This window comes from Ciconia boyciana, chromosome 15 (assembly GCF_034638445.1).
Source record: "Ciconia boyciana chromosome 15, ASM3463844v1, whole genome shotgun sequence".
In the NCBI taxonomy this organism is placed as follows: Eukaryota; Metazoa; Chordata; class Aves; order Ciconiiformes; family Ciconiidae; genus Ciconia; species Ciconia boyciana.
In genome coordinates, this window is record NC_132948.1 from 5,671,897 (window position 1) to 5,697,773 (window position 25,877).

Below are 25,877 nucleotides of genomic sequence, written 5' to 3' on the forward strand. Positions count from 1 at the left end.
AGTGGCATATGCAGACTTCTGCACAGTTCTTCAGTTTCTCCAGTGGCATACTGAGTCTCCAGAATGAACAACTGTTACTGCTGGAAACACTTGCATGAAAGTCCTTTCTCAAGCAACTGCTTGTGTGTTAGGCTAGGCAACAGTTTTAGAAGAGAAATTCCCAGACAGGTTTAAAAACACTTTATTAAAAATATAATTTAAAGACTTCATTAGAAAATAGAGCAGCCTCTGTACAGTGATGCTTTAAAAGTCTGTGTAAGCTAAGTACATAAATAATGTTTTCCTGTTGGCATGAGCATGAATGGGGAGAGACCAAACTGGGAGGCTCTTGACCCAAGCAAATTTCAGCAGCTGGGAGGAGGTGGCAGGGCAAGAGCAGAGGTGCTAAGGGAGGTACAATCCCTCAGCTTCGCCAGAGGTTTTGCTAGTGAGGACTACAGGACTGGAAGTCTCTGCCGCAGCGAGAGATCTGCACTCTCATTCCTTTCTGTCTTGCAAATTAAAGCTGTGATGGGTTTTAAAACTGCTTAATTGGCTCAGTTTCAATGTTAGTAGCAGAGTAGTTAAATTGCAGTGAGTGCTGGACTACAGACTACAGATAATATTCCCATGTCTTCGTGGTGGGAAGTAGCTGTGATACTACTGCACTGGAAAGGTGATAGGCTGGATTACTGAGGTGTGCTTTACCCTAAGGTATGTCAGAAGTGAAGGTAATTGGAGGCTTAGTTACTTGGTGACTTGGTTTTTCTGCTAGCGAAACCTGATGGAGTACGGCCCAAGGCACTGCTGAAGCCTGCCCTGAAGCCTAATAGGGAAGTAAGAACTGCTCTCCCTGTCTCCAGCCAGTGCCATTCTCAGTTGCCTTTTGTAAACTCTAAGCTCAGTTGGGCTAGCTAGAAATAACTACAGATCTTGCTCAAGCCAGCATCTGGTCTAACTAGTCCATCTGGTCCTGAAATGTGGGCTGCAGATGGTGTCTGGTGCCCGTAAGTGCTTCCCCTGTGACAACTCTGCAGTTGGGGTGTTATTTCTGACACTAGAAGCAATGCACCCAGGAACTGGTAGCTGAGGTAAGGGAGTAAATGAAAGTAGAAAACTTCAGCAAATTATGAAGATTGAATACGACTACCAAAAATCCCAATGTAACCCCTTCCAAATGGCCATAAATACTGCCCCACCTCAAACTTTAGACCTATTCCCTTTCTCTATTCACATTCATCAGTACTGTGATGCTGTCTAACAGGGTGCTGTGCCACTTCTACGGCTTGAGTAAGCAGCTCTGATGGAGAAACCAGTAGTCCTTCCTGAACTAGGGGCTTTAACATAAATTCCACCTGGAGGAGGAAGTGGGGAGGGGAGCAGTGCACAGAGCTGGCTCTATACATAAGTAACTTGTCTTCCAGATGTGTGATTAAGTGCTTGCGGTTATGATCTGGTAACTTAGGAATACTTTTTCATTAGGCTCTGATACAGCTGCGGTCATACTATAGTCCTTAGTGTACAATTTCTGAAGGAAAACACACCTGGGTCTAGTCAGCTTCACTCAGACCATCATTAAAATGTAAGTGAAGGCTGAGATTTCAACAAGTCGATGGCTTTATCGGGCAGGCTTCATGGGCAAGAATGTAGACTTAAAACCTATCTGGCCTTGTTTGCAAGGGTGTGTGTGGATGGCCTCCTTTTGGTTTGTTTTTTTAATAGCGTGTGTTCAAATACTTGTTATGGTGTTTACAGAGGGATTTTATTTTTTTGTGTACTAGGTGTACCACAGGCTGTGTGTGAGGTAAGAACTAACATGCGAAGGGGAGGGCTCTGCTAGTGCCTTACTCTAGTTTGGCTTCACTTTCAGAAACACACACACAATACTGTCTGTGCCCATAGGGAAGTATAGCTCATGAGTGTTCAGAAAATGGAGTTGTTGGGGATCATGGGAACTTGCCCCTGGGTATTTGAGAAGAGCTTTGGGGATTTTGAGTTGGTTTTGTTTTTTTTTTCTTAAATGTTTGATTCTCTTGGCCATTTTGAGCAGGGCAAGGTTATGGAGTAACTGCAAAAGACCTTTTGCGTCCAGGTGCATGAGTTCAGGTCTCTCCTCCAGAAGTTTTCTCTCTGCAATAGTTCTTAAGTTGTCCTACAATTTCCTCCTTGTGTGATCTTAAGGGAACACTAGAGACCAGTTGTGGTAAACAGGGAGTTGGAGCATGTCCTTAGGCTATGGGAGAAAAGTATTCTGCTAATGTCTGATAGTGCTGCATCACTTCTCAGCAGTCCTGGTGTTTGCCTGAGCTCATGGCTACAAGTGAAGTCTTCTGATCATGTATCCTTTGCGTTTTGAAGAAAGTCATAAAGCTTCCAAAACCAACAGCTCTTCCTCTGCAATCCTCACCTGCTTTCCCAAATGACTTATCTTCTGCAGGCATTGAGGAGGGAGAACTGTGGCACAGATTGGGACTCCTCTCGCCACAGGGAGAGGTGCCCCCAGGGAGGTATGCAGAAGCCTGTCCATCCCAGAAGCAGGGAATTCACATCACCCCATGGGAGGCTTATTCTCGAAGCCACCAGCGTGCAGGGTTGAAGGAAACTTCGGCGCAGTTACTCTGAGCTTGTGGAGTCCTTTGCATCCCCAAGGCAGACAGTAGTAGGGCAGCAGACTTGTGCTATGATGTGCCAATTTCATGTGCCACCTTTGGGAAAAGTAGGGTTTCTTTGGATGGGAAAACCAAGAAGGGAGAGTGTGGAGTTTTGCTCTCTTCCCCTTCCAAACGCACCCTCTAAGTCTGGATGCTTAAGATTTTAAAATCCTGACCATATATACACTTATTGCAATCCTCATAACCAACATAGTTACTTATTTCACATCGCTGAGCCCCAGTAATAATAAGCTTTCTCCAGCAGGAATGGAAGATACAGCTGGGTCATTTCACAGTGTTCCCAGTGGGTGTTCGCCCAGTTTTCCTTTACCACTTTGTATTCTCTTATACTGAATAGCCGATGTGCTCAAGAAATGTTTTTCCATATATCACATAAGTAATGGAGGGCGTAGCTCTAAACAAAGCTGGCTGACTTCTCCTTGTATTGCCTGAGGGTGACTTGCAGTCTAGTGGAATTAGGTGCAATCACAAGTTTTGCCCATACCCTAGCAGGCATCCTGATGGGAACAGGCAATATTGGCATGTCCAAGCCAAAGCATTTTCTGAATCTAGTTATCTCCTGTGGTTTTGTGAGTTGTGATGGCATTTCATGCTAATATCCAGCTGACTTCCCCAGCTTCCTTTTATCAGAGTAAGCAGAGATGCATTTTCCTTCCTTGGAAATTCCCTGCACAACATTCATTGCAATTTTAGCTTTCTGTTCTTTATGTCCTCTTCCCAGCAGGCCACTCCTAACCTCCTGTAGTGGGGAGAGAAGAGGAAATGGAGTGAATGGGGCAGGGGCCTGAGGTCCTAGCGTTGCCAGGTGTGAAAATGAAGGATGTATATGTGGGGTCAGGTTGAGAAAGTGATATTTAAGCAAGAAGGAGGTTAGCTAGAAGCAAAATACAGAATATTCAGGAGAGTTACAGAAGCAATCTCCTTCTCACCAAACGGAGAAGACAAGAAGATCCAAGCAAGGCCGCTCACCTCACTGAAATGTTCCTCAAACAGGATATTGTCACGGTCAGTATGCATGATGGGAGCTGAAATGGCATGTTCCAAGTCGTAGCCAAACCACAGCTTGTTTATAATTGCCTGCAATGAAACAAATCCACACTGACTGACAGGAGATGGACTGTAAGAGAGGCTGCACTGAGTCAGATCAGAAGTCCTACTAGCCTAGTCTCCTGTCTTCATGGTGACCAATACCAGATGCTCCGGGCAAGTATAAGAACAGGGTGAGCACATAATGATACTTCCCAGAATGGTGAATGGTGTCCTTGAATTCAATAGCTACTGATGGATCTTATCTTTCTATTGACAGTTTTTCTTTCTGTTTTCAGACCAGGTCCTAGCATGGACTCCTTCCCATGCTTCTCTCCAGTTGAAGAAAGATGAAGAAAAAAAGTCCTCTTTTTCCTCTTGTGGCCTTATCTGGTTTTATTTCTTGATTGCTGAACAAGATGTTTGTTAGACTTCATGCCTCGGCAAGCTCTTTTTCGTTAAGATTTGTTACTCTCTGTATATGTGTGGTGGTGGTTTTCTGTTTTTCTTGTTCTTTCCACCACATAACTTACCAGTTTATTTTTGGGGCCCCAAGGTTTTGGGCAATACCTCTCTTCCTAATATCTTCTTTAACTTGCTATTTGATTATTCTAACTTCTTCCATTTCAAAAAAGAATTGAGAGAGGCAGCTGGCACTTGCCATAGAAATGCCAGAGGCAAGAAGGTGAGGATAGACTGAGTGTGCAGCAGGCCCTCTTCACTGCTGCCTTCCACATAGCTGTACTAGCAGCAGCAAAGTAATTCCTTTTGTTCAGGACAGTGTATGCTCCCCTTGCTCAGTGGAAGGTGTTACTGTGCAGTACCTGTTCACTCACCATAGCAGTAGCACTGATAATCCAGGCCCCGCCTGCTCCTCCAATCACCAGCATGTCTCCTGTCTTGGAGATGAGAATGGAAGGCACCATTGCTGAGGGAGGCTTCTCTCCTAGAGCAGAGGCAGAGAGTATTACTCCTCCCATGTAGCTGTCAAGGGGGTTGGAGGGACACATAAGTTTATCTACCTCACCCTTCTTGCATTCCCCATGGAAAACCAAGCTGCTGCTCATTCCTCAAGAAGCTCAAGTCTTCCAGAAAACTAGCTGCTTTGTGCTGAGACCCCATCTCACAAGAAACTGGACCTTTATGGCACAGGCTAAATAAGAAGCATCTCTTGGTGCAGGACATCCTACAAGCATTCAGGACTTGCTGCAGCTCATTCAACCTAGCTGAGGAACCATTAGTGGCAAAACTGCCATTGCAGTACTGATGTCCTCTCTCATGGCAGACCCAAGGGAGATTGCATCAGGGATAGCTTATTTCACAAAGCAATGTCTCTGCATCAACACTGCTCTGTTACAGAACTTACAGCATTACTGATTTGATTGTGCATGCAACTATATACTTTTTCATAGATGAGCCTAAAAAGTCAGCAAGCTTGTCTTAGTACTAGTTTCTTCACTTCTTCCCTCCCCATCAAGCAATGATCAGCTTCAGCTTTTTTTTTTTTTTTTAAATCTCTGATTTCCCCAGCCAGCAACCAAAACTCCCATGTTTCCATGCAAGGGCAAATGTGAGTAGACAAGACACAGTACAGGGCTTTATCCTCTCTTAGTCTGAAACAAACTTGCTCTCATCCAGACCTAGGAAAGGAAAGAGTACCTGCAGTTTACAGACAGTCCCTGCCCAGTATGTGGCCTGCATATCCATCTCCTGGCCTTGTGTTCTATTTTGAGGATGAGAATGCTCACCTGGTTTAATACTTCTGTTTGCTATGCAGAAATCAGCGAGTTCGTTATTTAAAATGATCCCGGTTTGGTTAGAATACACAAAGGAGCCAAACCTGCAGGGGAAAGAAGTAGCCTTTCAGTGATCAGTGCTCTCTGTTGTGGATGACATTAACTGAACGTGGCACCCTGTGGGTTACCACTGTCTTCTCCCAGCCTGCAACCGCCCCAGCCAGGGTGTCCAAAAGGTGTTTGTGCTGCTGTGCTGGAGCGAGAGATAAGCTCCCTGTTAGTAGTGGAAGTGGGGATTTGCCCAACTCACAGAAACTCAGCAGAGCTCAGCAAGTTGTTACATCTTCGTGAACTGTGATGTTCCTTTGGGCTGATGCTCAAAGACCTTTGCTGTCACATGCAAAAGGCATTCATGAGTAAGAGACTGCCTAAATCTGTGAAGCCCAAGGGGTTTGCATTTCTGGTAAACAGCCCTTGCAGGTACCCTGTGAGCCTGATACATGGCCTATGTGACTCAATTACCAGCCCCTTGGCTACTCACGGGTAGTTGATGGTGCTGGTGGCGGACACGGCACTGCCATCTGCAGCGAGCACAGAGATGTGGCTTGTGCCCTTACTTTTGTATCTGTCATTGTAGATGGACTCCAACAAGTTGTAATGGTTGAGTGGATGGTCACCACGGTCATCTATTCGGCTTCTGGCAAGCTCAGCAATCTTGTCAGATAGCATGGTGCGCACAGTCACCTGCAATCACAGCAAGGAAACTGCGCTTGTGTCACCAAAGCACAAGCATGTCTTTCTTTAGACACAAGGAAGCCTGGGGGATTCAGCCCCAATACTCAGAGCTTGGGGACCTGTATTGGCAGCATTCAGCCCCAGCCTGAATCCCCAGGCCACTTGCATCACAGCAAGTAAAACAAGCTCAGTATTGAGACACCTCAGCATTGGCATGGGCGTGTGCACGTCCATTATCAGGCAAGTGAGCGCCAGCCTACAGCTGAACAGAAACTGCAGTCAAAGTAAATGGCCTAATCCTGCCTCTGCCCTGGCCAACTGAGCGGCATTGCTCTTGACTAGCAGTTCTAAGTATTTTTGTTCCTTCTGTGGCTGCAAAGCTGGAGGGTGTCAGAGCATCGCTTGGTACTGCAGCATTGTGCTGGCAGGCAGGATAGTCTGGGCAATAGGTAGCCTGCTTGAGGGCTTAGCACATAGGTTAAAATGAGTTGGTGACAATGCAGATTTAAAAAAAAAAAACAGGAAAGGGACTTCCCTGCTCCCTCTCTGTCAAGCAGCAGTGTAGAAGAAGCTGCCAGTGCTGTGGGTGTCTGCGGCTGCCCTTGTGCACCATGCCAGCTCACCTGAGCTTCAGAGAAGGCTGGGTCACTCATATGGGGTTTCAGCATATTGCCAAACTTTAGGGCCTCTGCGATGCGATGGTAGGCTTCTACCTTCTCCTTGGGTGTTGCCAGTGACGCTTCATGGAGTTTATACCCTGCGGAGCAGGATGAAATAATTTTGTTAATAGACCCAAGGCAATTTTTTTTCAAGAATTGTAAAACAAAAGTTGAAAGGAAGCTCCTTTTCCCATCCCAGTTATTATCAAGTTTCCCCTATGCTTTAGCAGCATGTGGGCACAGAAACAACCAAGTACTAATTTCTACTGTGACTTCAATTCCTCTTGAAGCCTTGGGAAAGTCAGGTATCCTTTGGCCTTTGCAGCAGCTATGGTGATGCTGACCCATTGTAAGAATGAGCCAGTTCATCATCCTGCTGCATACCATGGTCACACTGCTGCTTTGGGGCCCATTCTGGCTCGTCAACTTCATTTCTCCCCATTACTTTTCTACTGCTCTAGAGCAACACTCTTTGCAAACCTCTTGCTGCCCCTTTTCCCTTAGGAATTTACCTTCCAATATCTTGAGGATGAACATGAGCACAGCACCTCCCATGGGTGGTCCAGGAGAAAACATTGTGGTGTGATTGTTCAGGGTAATGTTCAGAGCTGAGGACACCTCTGCTTTGTATGCCTGAAGGTCCTCCAGTGAGATACCAGACCCTTTAACAGAAAACCAGATGGGTAGCTGGCATTAGCACATTAATTTCTACTAGGTGCTATGGGCTGGCTACATCGGAGCCTTGGTAAAGCTTGTAAAGAGCCATCCCTGTATACTCCAAATTTCTTCCACCCAAGCACAGCAATGTCTTCATGTGTCCTCATCTACTGCCAAACCCGAGGACATCACAAAGGCTAAGGGAGTTGGACAGGCCAGTGCATGAGCGCTATGGGTGAATGCCAGAGCCGTAGGTGCCTCTCAGCCCTGCTTCTGGGCCTGAGTTATAAGAACTGGGGAAAGGTGGCCCCTTCCCATGCCAGGTACCACCCAAAGTGCAAGCAAATGGCACATGTTGGCATTCCCCTGGTACTGACTCACTGTTAGCCAATTGCTGGGAAAAGGCCTGTCTATTAGTATTAGCTATAGCTGTTACCTACCAGCCTTCCTAATGTCCTCCACCAGGGCCTTTCCTATCTGTCCCTCATAAAATGCTGTAGCTCCATTTTCCGCTACAGCTCTCAGTGTTTGCTGCAGCGCTGGCCACCTGAAGGTCTCTCCATGCTTCAAAAACCTTTGACCGTCACATATCAGTGGGCTGTTAAAGAAAAACATCCATCAGTTTACAGCATGTGCTTATTCTGTCCACAGGGCCAATCTCTTTTTCCTTCCCAAAGCTGATTTGGTTTATGCATGTTGTATCCTTTCTAAGCCAGTGCTACACTGCAGTCTACATGGAGAAAAGTTCTCAGCCGATTGCTACCCATAGCACCAGCCACTCTTTCCCCAGACAAAGTTTCTTCCACGGGACCTAACACTTTGACCCTGGCTCAGGTCAGCGGGGCTTCTCCAAACAAGTGTCTGCTGTAGGGCCCTGCTGTCAGGGGAGGATTTCCACACAGATGGAGGCAGGCCACATACAGCCAGCTCCTCCTCATGAGCACATGTGCTTAGCAGACAGTTTTGCTGTGCCAAGCCACTCTAAATAAAAAAAAAAAAAGTTGCTGACAGAAAAAAAAAATTTAAAAAAACACTTCTGTTATTCCCTCCCTCTCCATAGCAAGTATTTACTGAGCAGAAGCTGCAGCAGCAGCCTGCGCTCCATGTCAGCATGTCAGAGGAAGGGTCTGAAGCTGAGGGAACAGTGGTCCTCACATTGCAATTTAATTCATGGGTCTTACCACAGCCCTTTTCGTGGGCTGGAGAAGGCTGGATGATTGATAATTTTGTCCATAACCGGGGAAACGACAAGTGGCTCAGAAAGGAGCTTGATGGTTGGTTCAAATAGGGCTTTCCATGGTAAGCGGCCATATCGCTTATGGGCTTCTTCATACCCACGAAGTTCTCCTGGTACAGCAATCCAGCGGGAACCTGAAGAGCAGAACGGCAGTGTCACACCCAGTAAGTCATTGGCCTGTGGGTTCCACCTCTCTGAAAGCACTTCAATGGAAGTATGGATTTGTACAGGCAGGACTAAGGCTTCTAAAAGCAGGCTTGGGGTTTTTTTCATTCCTTTTTCTGTTCATATATTTCTTCCATTACCTAATAGAGGGGGTGTAGAGAAGCTGGAGCCAGACTCAGAGGCGCCTGGTGAAAGCACAAGAGGCAACAGGCACATGTTGCAGCAAGGGAGATGGCAGCTGGACATAAGAGAAAGCAGTCATGCAGAGCCTGGTCAAACACTAGAACAAGTGAAGCTGTGAAACTCTCCATCCTCGGAGAAGTTAAAAAATGTGACAGGACAAGGGCCCGAGCAGCCTGAGCTAACTCTGACATCACTCTGCTTTGAGCAGGAGTTGGAGCAGAGACCTCCAACTGTCCCCTCCAACCATAGTTGTTCCTGATTCATTTTCAGGCTCTTCTTCCAAGGATAAGAACATCTCCAGGAAGTAGGACATGCCCCAAAAGAAAATGTGCTAGGGAAGGAGAATGAATGCAGCAACAAATGTGGAGAGATCCAAGATGTGCTGCTAAAGTGAGAGTGCCTGTTGCCAAACGAGTAACAGCAAATGGACGTGGAGCCTCCTCGGATGGGAGTGAGGTGGTAGCTGAGCTAAGCTGGAGCCCAGCAACTCAACTCCTGATGCTGCCACGTTGCTTCCCCAGTGTAAGGATGTGGGCAAGTGCACTGGACTGATTTCTTTCATTTCCAGAAAGTTTGAGCGGCTATTGACTTTATTTTTCTCTGTAAGAACTGCTGGGAAATGAGTGCTTTGGTAAATCTGGTCTTGAAATGCAGACTTCCTATGGAGAGAAATTATGTAGTGATTTCTCCTCATGCTCTGCTCCCCACCCCCTCACTGGTCAGGTTGCCAATGTTACCACGAAACAGGAATTTTGTGGACCTAGTATTTTTTCTTACTTTTGCAAAAATCCATCCAGGAAGAGCACAAGCAATTAAATAGAACTTCAGCTAAATTCAGCAAGGTCCTCAGTTCCCCCACCCTGAGCTTTGTGCACTGCATGCCAGGAGGGCACACAGCCCTCATGGCCCAGTCTGTGTCCTTACCAATGGGGAGACCAGCAGCACAGCCAGACAACAAATCGTGCGGAAACACTCGTGGTACTGTCTCGCGGGCATTGATCACCTCGACTGTTCCTAGAAAGGAGAAGGGGGAAATGCGTAACATTGTCTTCGTGAAGCAGGTGAACGTCACACTTCAGCCAGCTGTGAGCACCGCACAGGCTGCTAGCCCAGGGCCCGCGGCGCTGTGCTGAACTGCCCTGAAGCCTTTTGCCAAATATGTCAGGCACACTTTCAGGGTCAGGCTGCAGTCGGCACACACTGTCGTTTGCTCCGTGCTTTTATTTAGAGCAAACCAAGCAGTGCCTACCTAGAGGCAATGAAGGTACAAGGCCAAGGCCAAGGCCTGTCTCCAGCCAGTTAAGGTTCCCCCCTAAGGCTCTTGGGCCTGGGACATGGGCTGGGACATGCTGTTTCACATCTGATTTGCAGGTTCCTGCACCTCCTCTACAGGTGGGACATGTCAGAGACACAACATGAGCCTCGTGCTCCTTGGTGGGCCATTTTTCAAGTGATGGTGAGGCATGTCCATCAATGTTTGTAAGCAGAATGGTGATGCTGAAAGACCCTCCATGTATCAGGAAGCTTGAAAGGAAAAACAAAACAAAAAAGACCACTTGCATACACTCGTATTTCAGGTCTAGCCTATTATTTCGCCTCCTTCTCTGCCTTGTATTTATCTTTTCCTGTCACAGTCCCCAGAGCCAGCTGTGCTGCAGGACCCCACAGTGCTGCCTAGTGTACCAAGCACCTGAGCCGTGCATGGCCACGTTCCCCTCTGTGCAGCAGGATAATTCAGGTAGCAGAAGAGGACCGATGATAGGAGACAAAGTTACATGGCTCTGCCAAAAGGGAAAAAAGAAAAATATAGGTGTTTTGCCAAATTATGCTATTGCATAAGAGATACCCAAGCATTTCCAGACTTGTGACCTTGTGAGACTACTTGGCAGGGGTTTTAAAACTACAATATTGTTATTGCGTTCATTGTTGATTTTATTTAGATCTATAAGCTCTGGGGGCTTTTGGGAGCCAAGGCAGTTAAAAAAAAAACATTAAAAACATAAAAGCAAGAACACAACACTAGGAGCTAAGCCAAACACAGAAGGGCTTCCCAGCAGGCCCTGAACCTTGCTAGATTTAGATTTGTGAAGGGAAGATGCATCTCCTGGGACAGGAAGTCTCACCACTGCTTTGGGGAGTCCTACCCACGCCAGCGAGGGCAGCGTGCGATGCTGCCCCCGTGTCGGCAGGCACTGCCTGAGCTGCTGATGCAGGATGAGCCCCTGAAGTCCCAGCCCAAGGGCTCGGCTGAGCCAACAACAGCCCCATATTACTGCGCTCCTTGCCAGCACACACGCCTCTGCTCCCAGCTGCCTCCGTGGCAGCCCAGCAGCAGCTCAGACAGCACCGCTCACACCTTGCTGCACTGTCAGCTATGTGACTTTGAAATATAATTTGGGATTGCTTTGGAGGGGAAAGGAGAGGCAAAGTCAGTTCATTTTAAATCCAAAGCTCCTTCCTCCCACCCCCACATGTGAAAAGATGCATTCCCTGTAACGGATGCTTTGGGTTAAGGGCAGAAGCATGGTTTCTAATCAGAGGATGCAGCTTTTATATTCAAAAAATTGCTCTGAGAGAACATGAAGGATTCTGACTTCTCCATGGCAGCTGGGTGTCTGCAGGGAGACAGGGCACCATGGAGAGGCTAGGGCTGGCCCATACCTGTGCTGGCATTATAGATGGTAAATATGACCCCACCACCCAGGCCCGAACTCTGAGGGTTCATCACCGAGGTGCAGATCAAGCCAGCAATGGCAGCATCCACAGCTGTGCCTCCACTTTTCAGGATGTCCCTGTGGTGGAAAGGGAGGAAAAAAGACAATGTTAAAATCCAGGGATGACAGAATGGAGGAACCACATGAAAATGTCTCCCTGGGGCACTTGCAAGGCAGCCCCAGCTTGACGAGAGCAGCTAGCAGTTGGAGAAAGCTATTAGCAGCACTGTGGGGTGTGAGAGCACAGAAAGGCGCCTTCCTTTGTGGGAGCGAGAAAGAAAAATTAGTGGGAAAGACGAGAGAGTCTGCAGGAGGAAAGAGCAGCCAGGGGCCAGACCTGTGCGTGTCTGGTCTTCCTCTGGGCAAAGAGTGATGGGACAGAGAGAACTGCAGCTGCTCACAAATGCTGTTGACAAAAAGGGACAGCAAGGAGCTCCCAAGTGTGGAGGAGGATGCTCTTGGCAGAGGAGAGAGCTTTCCACATGCTGCGAACAAAACAACTGCTTTCTAGTGGCCCACCTACCATTCCCAATAAAAAGGCATATGCTGATCAACAGGACAGGGACACTGAAGCAAGAATGATGGGTCCATGTGAAGCAAACTCCTGAGACTTAACACGTCAATTAGCACAAGATTCAGGCTTTACTTCATTGCTCCTACAATGTGCCTTCCTGGGCTTATGTGATATTAGCGCAAAAATCCCACTTCCTCCCTGTATCTCCAAAGGCAAAAAAATCAATCAAACAAACAAAAATATCAAACAGGAAAAAAAACCCCTCAACTGTTTCTACCTAGGCACAGCCACACCAAAGAATACACTGGCATTAAGACAGCTTCATGCTATTGACAGCAATGAGAAACGTGTCTCAACAAAGGCTTCCTTCAAGCACAGCTGTAAAAAAAAATCTTTTCCTTGCAGTGGAAACACGGTGGGGTGGGGTTTCTTTGCACAGCATTCCAGTAGCCAGCACTGGTATTTGCTAGGAAGGTTTCTGACTGGGTTGGGGTATTGCTTAGATAAGGCAAAGCCAGAAAGGAAAGTGGAATAGTTCACTAATTGGAGAGCAACTGCTGCCAGAGGCTGCGATAAGAACACAGAGCACATATAGGCACTGCTGTTTATTTTACATCTGTTGATGTGGCTGGGACCTGCTGGGGCTGGGAACAGGATGCTGCCAGCAGGCACAGTGATTGTGGCTTTCCTTTGTTTCTGTAACTGCCTTTGGAACCACTGCCTGTAAGGAAATGGCATGTGGACAAGTGGGGAGAAAAGAAACGGTAGGGAACCACCGGGCTTTCTGTTTGGGGTCTGCATGGCTTTTAGCATCCTAGCAGCAAGCTGCTCCCTGGCTGTAGCTCTGAAAATGGAGACTGAGGCTCAGGCTCGCCCATTCATCTCCTTGCAGCAGGGTTAAGACTCTCACCACACAGATGTCCCTGGGTGGTGTTTTTCTGAAACTGAAGCTTTTTAATTGCTAACAATAGAAGGGAAGGACATGAGGGCTTCATAAGAAACTGAGTTAGCCCTGTAGAAGGCCCAGGAAGCATGTTAGAAAGTTGGGGAAGGAGGGGAGAAGGACCACTACACTGGCCTGGGACAGTGCTCCTCAGAGCCCCGGGATTATGGGCTATGAGGCAGAACATGTACAAAGCCTGGTGCCAGGGAGAACCATGGTTCTGAGATAATCTGCAGTGAAAAACAATTTTAAAAAGAAACTTTGAGACTGTATGGTATTCATTTCAGTGCAATGCATTAAGACCTTAACATGGAAAATCACACACATTTCTGTCATTTTCCCAAAGCCCGAAAAGCACCAGAGCCTCACCCAGCTTCCCAGCCACATTCACAGTTGTGTAAGTGGTTGCACATCTTGCACTACCTTTTGTCCAGGGACCCTCCTGCCACTCTCCTTCTGAAGCCAGTGCCATACATCCCTCACCATGTCCCCAAAAACACTTGTGCCTGGAGGAGCACTCTCTGACGAAGATCCTTGTCCCTTCTTGTGTCATCTGGTGATGGTCATCTACCTGCTCCAAAACATGAGCTGTTCCCCCCGCCACTGATCTGCACCAAGCCAGCATGCTCTGCACTGGAACTGCATTACCTTAGCATGCTCTAAAGGGTGACCACAGTTAATCAATTTATTAATTTAATATTTGTACACCTAGACGGCCTGTTTCTGGATGATGCTAAGATCTTTCGGTGTTCCCAAGTACTTGTTTATAAAAGCAACATTTGGGCTAAATACCCTTTAACTACCACGAATGTAGTACCATATGCACAAAGCATACAAACCTGAGAGTTTCTTAGCATGACCTTATCCATGCTCCCTCCCTCCAACACTCCCAGTTAGACGTAGAGCCAGGATAACACAAGCCATGTAAACTCCAGTTTGCAGCTGTGCCCTTGGCTCCCACTGAGATCAGGGAGGACAAATGAGGTCTCAGTCTCAGCAGAAAAGGTGTATCATCTGACTGCTAAAGAGAGCAGCAAACTTCTCCAGGGAGCTGAGACCTGGACTGTTACTGCCATTGGCAAAAGGGACACAGATTTCCTGAGAGCATCAAGGAACAAGCAGGAGGAAGACAGTCACTGGCCAGTGGAGAGGACTTCAGCAGCGCTGCCAGGATGGACACATCCTGCCTGGCATGGCCCAGGCAGGTCAAGTGCTTATTTATGGGCCCTGATTACTCCAGCCTGCTAGTCCACCCCATAGTTTTCAGATGGGTCATGCCCAAGACACTGACATTGTGCACGCCTCAGGAAGCCAGGAAAGCCAGAGACAGTCTTTATTGTTCCTGCTCTGTGCCTAGCACACTGATGCCCTGATTCCTGTCTGCAACTCTTTGGTGTTAATGCAATATGGAGAAAAAGAAAAAAAAAACACCAGCAGCCAACACAGGGACACCTTTTCACAGAAAAGCAAAGCATGTTTTGGTTTGTCCTTGGTCACTAGCCCTCATTAATACGAAGAAGTATAACGCAAAACAAATTTGCAACATAAACAAGATGACAAGAAAAACAGAATTTCCAGCTAATCCAAAAGTGCTTTCCATTCCTGTCTACTGTGTCTATATTGGTGGCAACTGTCACCTCTGGTGGCAAATACCACATCTAACAACACATAGACAAACCTGTTTCTTGCTCAAGGGAAAGAGGGCTTTCCAGTTGCCTGCTGCCTTTCAGTGAGCACCATGGGATGGAGAGCTAAGGCTTCACATCCACTAGCACAGCGTGCAGCATTGGAGACCATCTCAGTATGGGATGGGCTGTGTGATGCTGGGCATGATCCTTTGCCTGCTGCTTCTTTGGGGGACAGTGGTTAGGGGGAAGGGGAGCTGAGATTTCTCCCCAAAACTAGGCATTATCTTGGCTCTTCCCAGCGTGGCAGGAACACTCCCAGCCCCAAGTCTCACAAACACATCTTGGAGGGCTCACACACCACACTGATGTTGCTTCCCTGGCTCTGTGGGGGGGGTGCATGTGCCAGCCAAGTTTTTCACTTGAACCCCAGCACAAGAGGTGTCCCATGACACAGGACAGGCACAGTGGTAGCTAAGGAAAAGCAAGCCTTACAGTCAGGCTTTTAGCTCAAGCTCAGAAACAACTGAACCCAGCAAGGGTAAAACCAAATCCTGATCAGGGTTATTAATGAGATTTCTTTTGAGCTGCTTTGCTCAAAGGAGGCCTGATACATATCCCCCATCGTCAGCGCAGGGTCCAGGGCCCACAGCCATTCTATGCTATCTGCAGACTGGCCCCCATCTCGACAACTTTTTCCCCCAGCCTCTCTGGGGACTGAAACACGACAAAAAACAGTCTCTGAGCTGGCTCTTGGTATATCACACTCAGCTCCCCATGCCTGGCTTACCTGCTTTCAACCAGAGCCCTGCCACTTCCTTGGAAGTGATGCCTAGGGAATTTAGAGCCATTATGTCTTTCTCATCTAGCTAGACTGGCAGAGTACACCCTGTCCCATTAGGTTGCTCCCTTTATATGGATCACTGCTACAACTAGCTTAATTATAATGCAAAACCCTGGAGAGACACATGACCACCCCCTCCCCCCCCAAAGTGTACCTTATCAGGTCTCTCTAGGGACATCTTAGTGCTACAGCTGACAAGATCTGATAACAACATGTTTTGTCCTATATCCTTCCTGCCACTTAGTTGCAGCTTTAGGGTTTGGCCATTAATGGAGTTTCCTTAAAGTCAGGAGCAGAAGAGGATCTTAACAATCACGTCCCACTCCAGCAGCAGCAAAACAGGGATTCACCTTCCCAGGGAGGGTGAACGATGGCACTTTGCTCACACAATCCTCACAGCAAAGATGGGCTGTGCTAGACTGCAGACCAAGTCTGCCATTCTGTGCTAGCTAGCAGGATCCCTGAAGCCATTTAAAATACACTGGAAATGCTAAGGTATTAAATTATATTGATTTTTTTTTTCTGCTAAAGAAAGCTGGGGGGTGGGAGGAGACCACACGTTATATAGGAGCTGCCTGCTTAAGATTTATGAAGAGCAAAAGCAACAGCTGTTTCTGTAAAAAAGAGTCAGTTGCCCAATTTAAAACTGTTAAAATACAAGAAGAAGGGAGGGCAAATCCTTTGGGATATAAACATTCTTCAGAAATGCTGCTGGGCCATCACTGAAAAGGATTTTTGCAGCAGATTCTCTGCCTAGAACTGAGCTTCCCAGGACCACAGACATTTTCTGACTGTTAAATTCTCACCCTCCCCACCACCCTGTCCCCTAGGCGGGTGTTCATTTCAGAACAAGCCAGTTCCCAGGGTTTACGCTAGGCTACACTGGAGAAGTGGGATCAGAGATGGCTGCTGGGCCAGGTCAGGTCAGCTCGCCTCGCTGCAGCAAGGCTGATGGAAAAAGCCTCTTCCATTGCCAGGAGGGAACAAGTGGCTCAGAGCTGGAGGTGGAGGTGGGTTTGGGTACCGCTCACTGCCAGGGCAATCACCTCCTGTCACCTCACGGCTTCCTGACATGAGGACAAATTACTGAGGTGGACTTTGGTACCAAATCCACATCCTTGGGTTAAAAACAGCTCTGACTCTCCTTTTAGCCTCCCATCCCTCTTCATCAAAGTGTTTTGCTTCATTCAGGGACAAGTTTTCTTCCAGCACAGGACCCCTGTCTGGACCAGACAGCTGCACAATGTTGCTTTCAGTCCCCAATCTCCAGTAGTAAACCCATTTACAGCAAAAGACCTGACCTCGTTCACCACTGAGATCTGGGCACTGATGGCTGAAAGCAAGTCTAGCACAGGACCTGCCAGCAAGGCTGATGACATGCTGGAGGCTTGCTGAGGTAGGTCACTTTCTGCAGGGAGCCAAAGAGTTGCATGAAGATTTCAGAAAGTCCAACCTTACATAGCCCTGGAATATACAAACACCTCCTCCAGAGCTGGAAAACCCACGCCTGAGCACAGCTGAGCACAACTGAAGAAAAAGAGCAGCAAACAGGGGCTGTGAGTCTGTCCCCCGTCTCCTGCTTGTACTAACAAATTACAGAGCTACACGGTTTCTTCGCTGACCTTTCCTTCACAGCTGAACTATCAGTGAGGGAAACACAAGGGCCCTGAGGTTTTTTTCCACAACCCACTTGTTAAAAGACAAGATTGCTCTTCAGGCAAGAGGATCAGTTATTCTCAATAAGTTCAATTAAAAGTTCTATTAGGAGCACACAAAGACTGTCTTAAACAGCGGCATCTTAAACCGACACAGTATCATGTAATGCCCCAGGAATTTCATTACTGCTAATGGCAACTCACAGAGCATGTGGTTTGGGTTTCTTCTTTTTTTTTTAAAAGGAAACAAGATTTTTTAATTAAAGAAAAAAATTTATAAGTAGGTCAGAGATTAGGTGCTGCTTTTAGCTTCCAAGACTTCAGGTGCCAGACAGTGCGATTGGTTTCATGCCCACCCTGCGCTGGAGGTTCTCCGAGCATCCCCTGCATGGGTTCCTGGGAGCTCGGGGGGAATTGCAGGATGAAAGGGGTGGCTGTGGGGGGGCAGCCCAGGGTCCCAGCAGAGAGCGGGTCAGTGGGGGAGAGCAGGGACAAACAGGCACTCTTGAACGTCTCTGTGGTGTGCCTTTAGGGACTGGTTGCAATGACTCCTGCTCTCACCCGCGGGGCAGGCAGGCAGTCTGACACATTCAATTACAACATGTGGTTTTCATTTGATTGTAGCTCTGCCATACCCAAGCCACCAAGCCTAATTTTTTTCCCATGGTGCTGTGGAGGTCGCTCTTTTCCTTTTAGTATGTTTCCACTAAAAGCATTCAGCAAGTACCAAAAAATTAGACTGAGGAAATTTGTTGTTTTGCCTTATTTTACTTGTTTTAAACTCCTCTAGGAAATTTGTTAGGAGGCTCTGCTGTGTGCAAGTACAAAGCCAAAGATGTAGTCTGCCTCCAGTTCAAACAATTCACTCTAATTTGGCCAAGTTGTTTGCTTTGGGGGAAAAAAAACCAAAACCAATCATTAAAAATGTTGATCATATTGAGCATATATTTTTTTTAAATTTATTTTCTTATATACAAAAATGCATATGTGTGTGGTCATCAATGAATGAACCAGTTTTGGCAGATTAATTCTCCTGTGATTTCTAAGCAATGATAGTGGAAATAAACCTGTTCCAACCCTGAGCTGCAGAGGCTAAGCACAGCTTCCTTGAAAAAATTGCATCTAGTAACAGCCATGGCTTTGGGGCACGGAAAAACCAAGGAAATTATTGTCCTTAGTACTCTGTGCTCCCCAGGCTGGACCATGAGCAAGGAAAGTGGCCATGTCCTGCCTCAAACACAGAGGAGATGGGAGAGGAGTGAGGTGGCTGAGCTGTGGAGGCAGGATCAGGGCAGAAGAAGGCCCATAAGGCTGAGCAATTTGGGAGCGGGGCAGGTGGTGGTGTTGTGTTGGTCGGATGAGAAGAACAGAAGTAGCGACTGCACAGGCTCAAACACCAGCACAGGGAGATGGGTACATGGGGGAAGGAGCAGACACAGAGCTGGGGGTGAGGCAGCAATTAGGCAGAAGAGAGGCAGTGGCAGCACGGGTAGCAAAGGGCCCAGGAGGGACTTGGGAGCAGCAGTACAGGTCCCAGCTCTTGTGCCATTAGGAATCTCGCCATTCATGATTACTTGCCTAACTCAACTCGTTACAATATTCCAAGTCCAAACAGCCAGTGTAAAAATATGCAAATGTTTGCATAACTGCAGAAAAAGAGTTAAGACCTAAATACAGTACTTAGTAAGAAAAAGAAAAACCCAAGAATAATTATTTCTTCTTGTTTCCTCTCTCCTAAGTCTCATGATTTTGGGAGTTTAATTATTTTTGAACAGCAAAAGTCAACAGCATTGCTGTAATCTCAAAAAAACTCAGTTGACTGGCTGGGCAGTGTCTGGGAAGGAGTTGGGGTTGTGCATCAAGGGATGCTTGGCTTTCCCCAACTCTCACTTTGCTGCTGAAGCTAAGTGGCAAATGAACTGGCAGCTCGCAGGTGGGAACATCAGGGCCTAATGGCTAAGACTACTCTGAGAAATTGGATTTTATTGCTGTGGCTGTGACAAAATTCCTATTTGATGCTAAAATCTTGTTCAGCAAAGATTATGCAGGAGGCCACTGTGTGCTCCTGAGCTCCTGGTGCTCCCATCAAGACCATCGGTCAGGCTTGAGGAAGTGCTCACCCTGCACAGTGTGCTGGTTTTGGTTGGGATGGAGTTAATTTTCTTTATAGTAGCTAGTATGGGGCTATGTTTGGATTTGTGTTGAAAACAGTGTTGATAATACAGGGATGTTTTCGTTACTGATGAGCAGTGCTTACACAGAGTCAAGGCCTTTTTTGCTTCTCACACCATCGAAGGGTTCAAGATAACAACAGGTTTGATTGGAATGTGCTAAATCGAATTCATAGCTGTTATTGCTGTTTAGCTATTAATTGACAGGCTCCTGTGCTTGCCATGGGACTTGCTTGCCTTACTGTATATTAGAGTCTAGTGCTCGTTAGTGGCTGCTTTTTGCTTTTGCTGCTTGCTGTGCTGCTGTACTGCTTATCATCTTACTCTGCTGTGCCTGGGAACATGTTGATAACAGCAATGGCCATGTGCCTGGGCTGGCAGACGGCCAGGGCATCGCTGCTGCTTCTGTGCTGCTGTACTGGACAGGCTGGAACTGCAGTGTGAACTCAAGTCAAAGGGACTGTGACCTGTGGATGAGTCCACGCAGGAGCAGGATACCCCAAAGCATCTGTGTCCATGGATAAGCCCATGCCAGAGCAGGTATATCTTGCAACATCTGTGGCCATGGTTATGTCTGTGCCACAGCAGGTATACCTCTGAAGGGATTGTGGCCCAAGGATAAGTACACGCTGGAGAAGGTACACCTCAAAGCACCTGTGGCTGTGCATGAGGTCATGCTGGAACACCTCAAAGCGTGTGGCCATGGATAAGCCCATGACAGAGCAGCTATGCCCCTGGAGGGGTAAGGCCCTGTTGGAGCAGGTTTACTTCTGAAGGGACTGTGGCTGTGGGTAAGGCCATGCTGGAGCAGGTATATCTCTGAAGGCATTGTGGCCCATGGAGAAGGCCACGCTGGAGCAGGTGCACCTCAAAGCGACGGTGGCTGTGGATAAGTCTATGCGGCAGCAGGTATACCCTGGAGAGACTGTGGCTCATAGAGAACGCTCCACTTGGAGCAGGTACACCCCTAAGGGCCCACAGTCTGTGGATAAGTCCAAGCCAGAGCAGGGGCAAGGGGAGGAGTTCATTGCAATGTTAAACCCTATGGTCTGGTCCAAAGGGACCAGGGGTGGAGATTTTAATGGAAATACCTTTAAATTGTTGTAACCCGGGATTTGAGTTGCATGTAATGGGAATTACTATAGCAGGAACCACCTGAACCAATGGAGGAGAGGCCTTACAAGAAGCAGTGCAAGTGCAGCAGTGACCCGACCTGAGCTGGCTTTGGTGCCCAGTAACTCCACGCAACACACCACCTCTGCTGTCCTGAGTGACCACCATAACAGATGGAGCCCTGAACTCAGTGGACGTTTTGTGGACATCTGTAGACATTTCATCAGCATTTTTATGGACATTTCACAGGGGTGGTCCATAGACTAAGGGAATGCTATCTATCTGTGTATTACATCAAAGGATGGGAAGGGGAGTGGTGGTTAATGAGGATGTATTGGATAGTGTGGGACCTGAGCATGACGTAAAAGGTATGGAATAAGGGGTGAAGAATGTCCTGGTTTTGGCTGGGATAGAGTTAATTTTCTTCACAGTAGCTACTATGGGGCTATGTTTTGGATTTGTGCTGAAAACAGTGTTGATGATAACACAAGGATGTTTTCGTTACTGCTGAGCAGTGCCTACACAGTGTCAAGGCCTTTTCTGCTCCTCACCCCACCCCACCAGTGAGTAGGCTGGGGGGGCACAAGAAGTTGGGAGGGAACACGGCTGGGACAGCTGACCCCAACTGACCAAAGGGCTATTCCATACCATATGGCGTCATGCTCAGCATATAAAGCTGGGGGAAGAAGAAGGAAGGGGGGGACATTCGGAATGATGGCATTTGTCTTCCCAAGTCACTGTTACATGTGATGGAGCCCTGCTTTCCTGGAGATGGCTGAACACCTGCCTGCTGATGGGAAGGAGTGAATGAATTCCTTGTTTTGCTTTGTTTGCGTGAGTGGCTTTTGCTTTCCCTATTAAACTGTCTTTATCTCAACCCACGAGTTTTCTCACTTTTACTCTTCTGATTCTCTCCCCCCTCCCACCCGGGCGGGGTGAGCGAGCAGCTGGGTGTTGCTTGGTTGCCGGCTGGGGTTAAACCATGACACACGGTCACACAGGAGGTCAGTAAGAGATGTACCCCAAGCAGCGCAGGTTGCTCCGAAAGGCAGAGACCCTGATCAAAGCGACTCTGCTGTGGCACCCACACAATATAATTGCCATGCTAGACTTCCTTATTTGTATCAATGAGATAACATCATTTTCTCACTTCCCAGACTGCTATGAGAATTAATTTAGTTGTGAATATCACATGCTAATAGCTAAGATCTAAAATGTTACATAGAGATATAACAGCACAGATATGTTTGGGGGAAAATGAACAAGATCACATGCAGTGCAGAGCATGCAGTAAGCTTCTCCCAAAGAAAAAATTGTTCCTTCCTTACAAGCTACCACTGTGAGCCAGTGGGGACAAAGAGAGAAATAGGACAATGACAAAGAAAAGGGCAAATGTTATACAAAGCTTCTGATCACAAGCTCTGTTGCAGATTAACATTTTTATAAACAGTTTTATTGTGAGCTATTGCAAGAACATGAGCAGATAGCTCAAGCTGGGAGAACAACAGAGGAGTTTGGTTCTTTCCAAGTATAAGAACAGCATGAAATGAGCACAAAGGTTTCCAAGAATGGCTGGAGGCGAAGGATACTGGGAAAAGCAGCAGACAGCATGCAGCAGTAGGGGAGTAGAGCTAACCACCAGGCAGAGGGTGCGCGGTGTAGAGTCAAGGTGAAGGAGGAGAATAGTCTTGGCTGGGGAGATCCAGGGGGCTTGGCAGGGCTGGAGGAGAGAGCTGATACCTTTGGAGCAGCAGGACATGATGAGCAGCTGCCCCAGACTGGGGAAAAGGGGTAAAAATGTGTGATGGGAAGTTGGAGCAAGGGCAGAATTTTGTGGGGATCATTGGCAAACTATTTGCAGGAAATCTAAGGGGGTCTGTCAGACTGGAGGGACACCATAGACCTTGTCAGCAAGTGCGCTGGAGGCGCAGCTACAGCAATGGTTGAGACTATGGAAGCAGTTGGAGCTTCTTCTGAAGAGAAGGGAAGGAAACAGATGGCAGCCCAGCAGCAGTAGCCAGCTAGCCAAAGCTTTTCATTGTCAATTTGATCACAGATTTCTGTGGCTCTCACTTCAGTGCCTTCCACCTGATTCTACACTACTTCAAGTTAAAAATTACAATAGCTGCAAAACAAGTGCTCTGGTTTTCCCAGCAGATTCTTTGGGTAATCCAATAATGTATTTTCCTCTATTTCTATTAATGCTGATTTAAAAGATATGTCTTCTACCTTCTGAAGAACTAACCTGTGGCTTAGCATTAAAAAAAAACCAACCCATCTCATTCCTTGACATATATACAGCCATAGTACATTTTCTCCAACTACTCACAAATGCTGTGTCAGCACTTCATTGCAAGAACCACACGTGTGACATGGCAAGCATGGTGTAATGGCACGACATCTTATCTCACTCCTCCAGCCACAAGGTAGAGCACACAGCTCCAGCACCCATTGCTGGAGCATCCAGCATCACATGTAGCTTGTGAAGTTCCATCCTTCTACTTTCACGTATGCAAGCATTTAAGAATTGAAGTAACAGTAATAGTAAAATAATAACATAAGAGTCAAAATGTTTGAGAGAGAAGTTGTTACACAAACTGAAGTGTTACAACCTGGGCAGCTAGAGAATTTTTTAAACCTACATCTTTCCTTCCAAGTGATGTAAGTATGTCTTTTGTACTTATACTTTCTTGGCTGAATTTCAATTAAATCTGCTCTTGCTTTACAGTACAGAGTGTCTTTCTTCATAGCAGACACACCTGCTGCAGGCTTCAGTCCAGAAACAGACACCCTCAAGGCTGGGATGCCCAGTCCCCCTTACCCTCTCAGCCTGCCTGCTTTCCTTGCCACTGCTGAAGCCCAGCTGCAGCTCTCTGCTAGCTCCTCTCACTTCTTCCTTAATTTATTTCTAAGCCACTTACCTGACAGACTTACCACAATGGAGTAAGCAGTTAATTTCCTGTTTCCTCACTTAGAAACAACTTTACATTTGTATACTATAAATATTTGTACCTTCCAAAAGGCCAAGGATTTGCAGAGCTGCAAATTTTCGTGACATTGGATAATTAAAATAAGCATCAACTGCAGAGGCAGGGCGTCATCTGCTCTCTGAGCTGCTCTACTGCTGATGGAGAGCACCCAGAGAGCAGCATTGCTGCTCAGACCCAGAAGCAGGGATGGGGCAGAAACACAGCTCACTCCTGTAGTTAGTACGTGTACCTGTCTGTCAGTCCGAGTCCACGACATACGCGACATGTAACCTGAAAAACCGAGAGGTGCGTGCACATACCGGCCGATGACAGAGCAGGTCTCGGTGTCAGCAGCCACGGCACCATGCAGGTAGCGCTGAGGACCGCACTTGGGTTGAGTCAGGATGACCACGAGCGCAACAACCACCGCCAGCACCCCTAGGGTCAGCAGCACCAGACAACAGATCTTCCCCGTAGACATGTCTATTCCTACACCGCCGGAGGCAGCTGGGAGGCTTTTATTCCCTTTGCGAAGGCGCCTGCTTTGCTCACGGTGGAAGTAGAGGATCCCGGCAGTTTTGGGAGGTCTCACTGAAGTGGCCTCTGCCCCCTGTGACTGAGGATTACATTATTTTTAAGATTAAAAGCTGCTAAAAAGGAAACAGTGAACTCCTTCCTGCTCTCTTTTGTGTGAGAGGCTTTTCACTCTCTTTTATAAAGTAAACTTTTTCTGGCATATCCACCATATGACTTTTTTTTTTTTTTTAAAGTCTCTGATGAAAACATTTAACGCATTCACTGCTGGAGCACTTCAAAGTGAAATCTCTACACTGTTTATTGGCTTCACACAGCCTCCCTGTCTTCACATTCTTGCCACATAGAGCAAATTACCAAACAAGGCAGCCTACATGGTGAATCACTGGGAAAACTACAATGTCAATCCTACATTCCCAACTTGGGGTATTTTCTTTCTGTAAGACTAGTCAAAGAAGTAAAAGCTAAATACAAAATACAAAGCTGGAACCTTCATATTTACTCTTACTTTACCTTATAGTTTATTATAATCTTGCTTATTTACTGTTTTCATCATTAAATCTTGCTGGTGTCCACACCATACATCTTCTGTAAAAGAGCATAACAGAATACTTTGAATAAAACAGTATGCCTCTGCACTTCTGCAAAACATTAGAGCTAAAAGCTCTGGGGTCCAGCCTGTATCCGTCAGCAGCCACAGCACCCAGGAAGTGAACGGCTGCTAAATAAGACCTGACCTGATTCCTAACAGAGCAGTGATCAGCAGCATGAATTGGTACGCAGTGCAACTGGCCCCAGCTAGCTCTTTAAGAGCCTCTTAATTACACAGTTCCCCTTGCACTTAAAAAGTTAAAGATACAGTTCCACACCTGCCTGCTGTCTTTCTAAAAGATGTTATCTGTGATCCTTTTCCAGCTAGATTTGGGAGAAAGGGAATTCACCTGTGCAGATTTGCACCTGTATTTCGGTACAGACTTTGAACTTGCACCCACTAAACTTTATCTCATAGCTAAGTAATACTATTTCATGTATCATAACTCAAGAAATGGATTTGATAGACTAGACTGTCTTTTTTGTAGCTGTATCTTCCCGTAAGGTTATCTTGGGGAAGTGAGAATAGTCCAAGAAAAATATATGGTTTTGTCCAAGATAAAACCATGGTCCCTGGGGGATATTTTCTTGGTCTCTACATCTCTATCTGACTTGATTAATATACTTGGCATGTGTAACAAGCCTCCACAGCTCTAATGTGACTCTTCATTTCACCCCATTGCAAAACATTGCTGATCTTGTAAAATTTCTCAATCCCTACATGACTTTCATGTTTCATTTTTAACAAATGATTCTATAACACTTAAAGAACCATCATTCTGGTGGTTTTTGGGAAAGCTCTTCCCTGTAAATTCACAGCAGGGCTGGAAAACCTGACCACGCAGTACCAATAGACCTAAGGCTCAAGTGGATTTTGCCCATTTGCTTTCATCAAATGCCATGGAGAATTCAACTGCAGTCTCCAAATTTCCATCAAATTTGCTTTTCAACACAGCACATCAAACATCTGTAACAGGAAAATTACCCTTGTGCTGCCAAGGAGGAGACCTGAAAGAGGCAAGAAAGGTAAGAGAGAGTGTCATCTCCCAGACCATGTCTGGGAAGGCCAAGACATGGTTATGATCTATTCCAACTAACACATGCCTTCTGTAGGCAAACCCATTTGTCTTTTAAATACATAAATGAAGTCTGAGC

The 25,877-nt window shown here is 46.8% G+C and overlaps 1 protein-coding gene and 1 long non-coding RNA gene across 3 annotated transcripts; one reads left to right on the top strand and one right to left on the bottom strand.

The window, feature by feature from the left end:
• Window positions 1–241: 241 nt before the first annotated feature.
• Window positions 242–24,217, bottom strand: GGT5 (gamma-glutamyltransferase 5). Of its 2 annotated transcripts, none has more exons than XM_072880447.1 (12): window positions 23,918–24,217; window positions 11,711–11,841; window positions 9,974–10,063; window positions 8,646–8,835; window positions 7,905–8,062; window positions 7,320–7,469; window positions 6,772–6,905; window positions 5,955–6,157; window positions 5,426–5,517; window positions 4,514–4,623; window positions 3,621–3,728; window positions 242–3,390 (listed from the first exon to the last, which is right to left on the bottom strand). In XM_072880447.1, exons 1-12 carry the CDS (start codon window positions 24,076–24,078, stop codon window positions 3,244–3,246), a joined length of 1,674 nt encoding a protein of 557 aa, XP_072736548.1. In that variant the 5' UTR covers window positions 24,079–24,217; the 3' UTR covers window positions 242–3,243. The 2 variants fall into 2 exon arrangements, with proteins under 2 accessions (XP_072736548.1, XP_072736549.1); XM_072880448.1 differs by lacking the exon at window positions 23,918–24,217 and adding an exon at window positions 15,636–15,724.
• Window positions 20,066–21,505, top strand: LOC140660057 (uncharacterized). The gene is made up of 2 exons (XR_012045308.1): window positions 20,066–20,424; window positions 20,661–21,505. It is a non-coding gene; the product is annotated as an uncharacterized lncRNA (long non-coding RNA).
• Window positions 24,218–25,877: the final 1,660 nt, after the last annotated feature.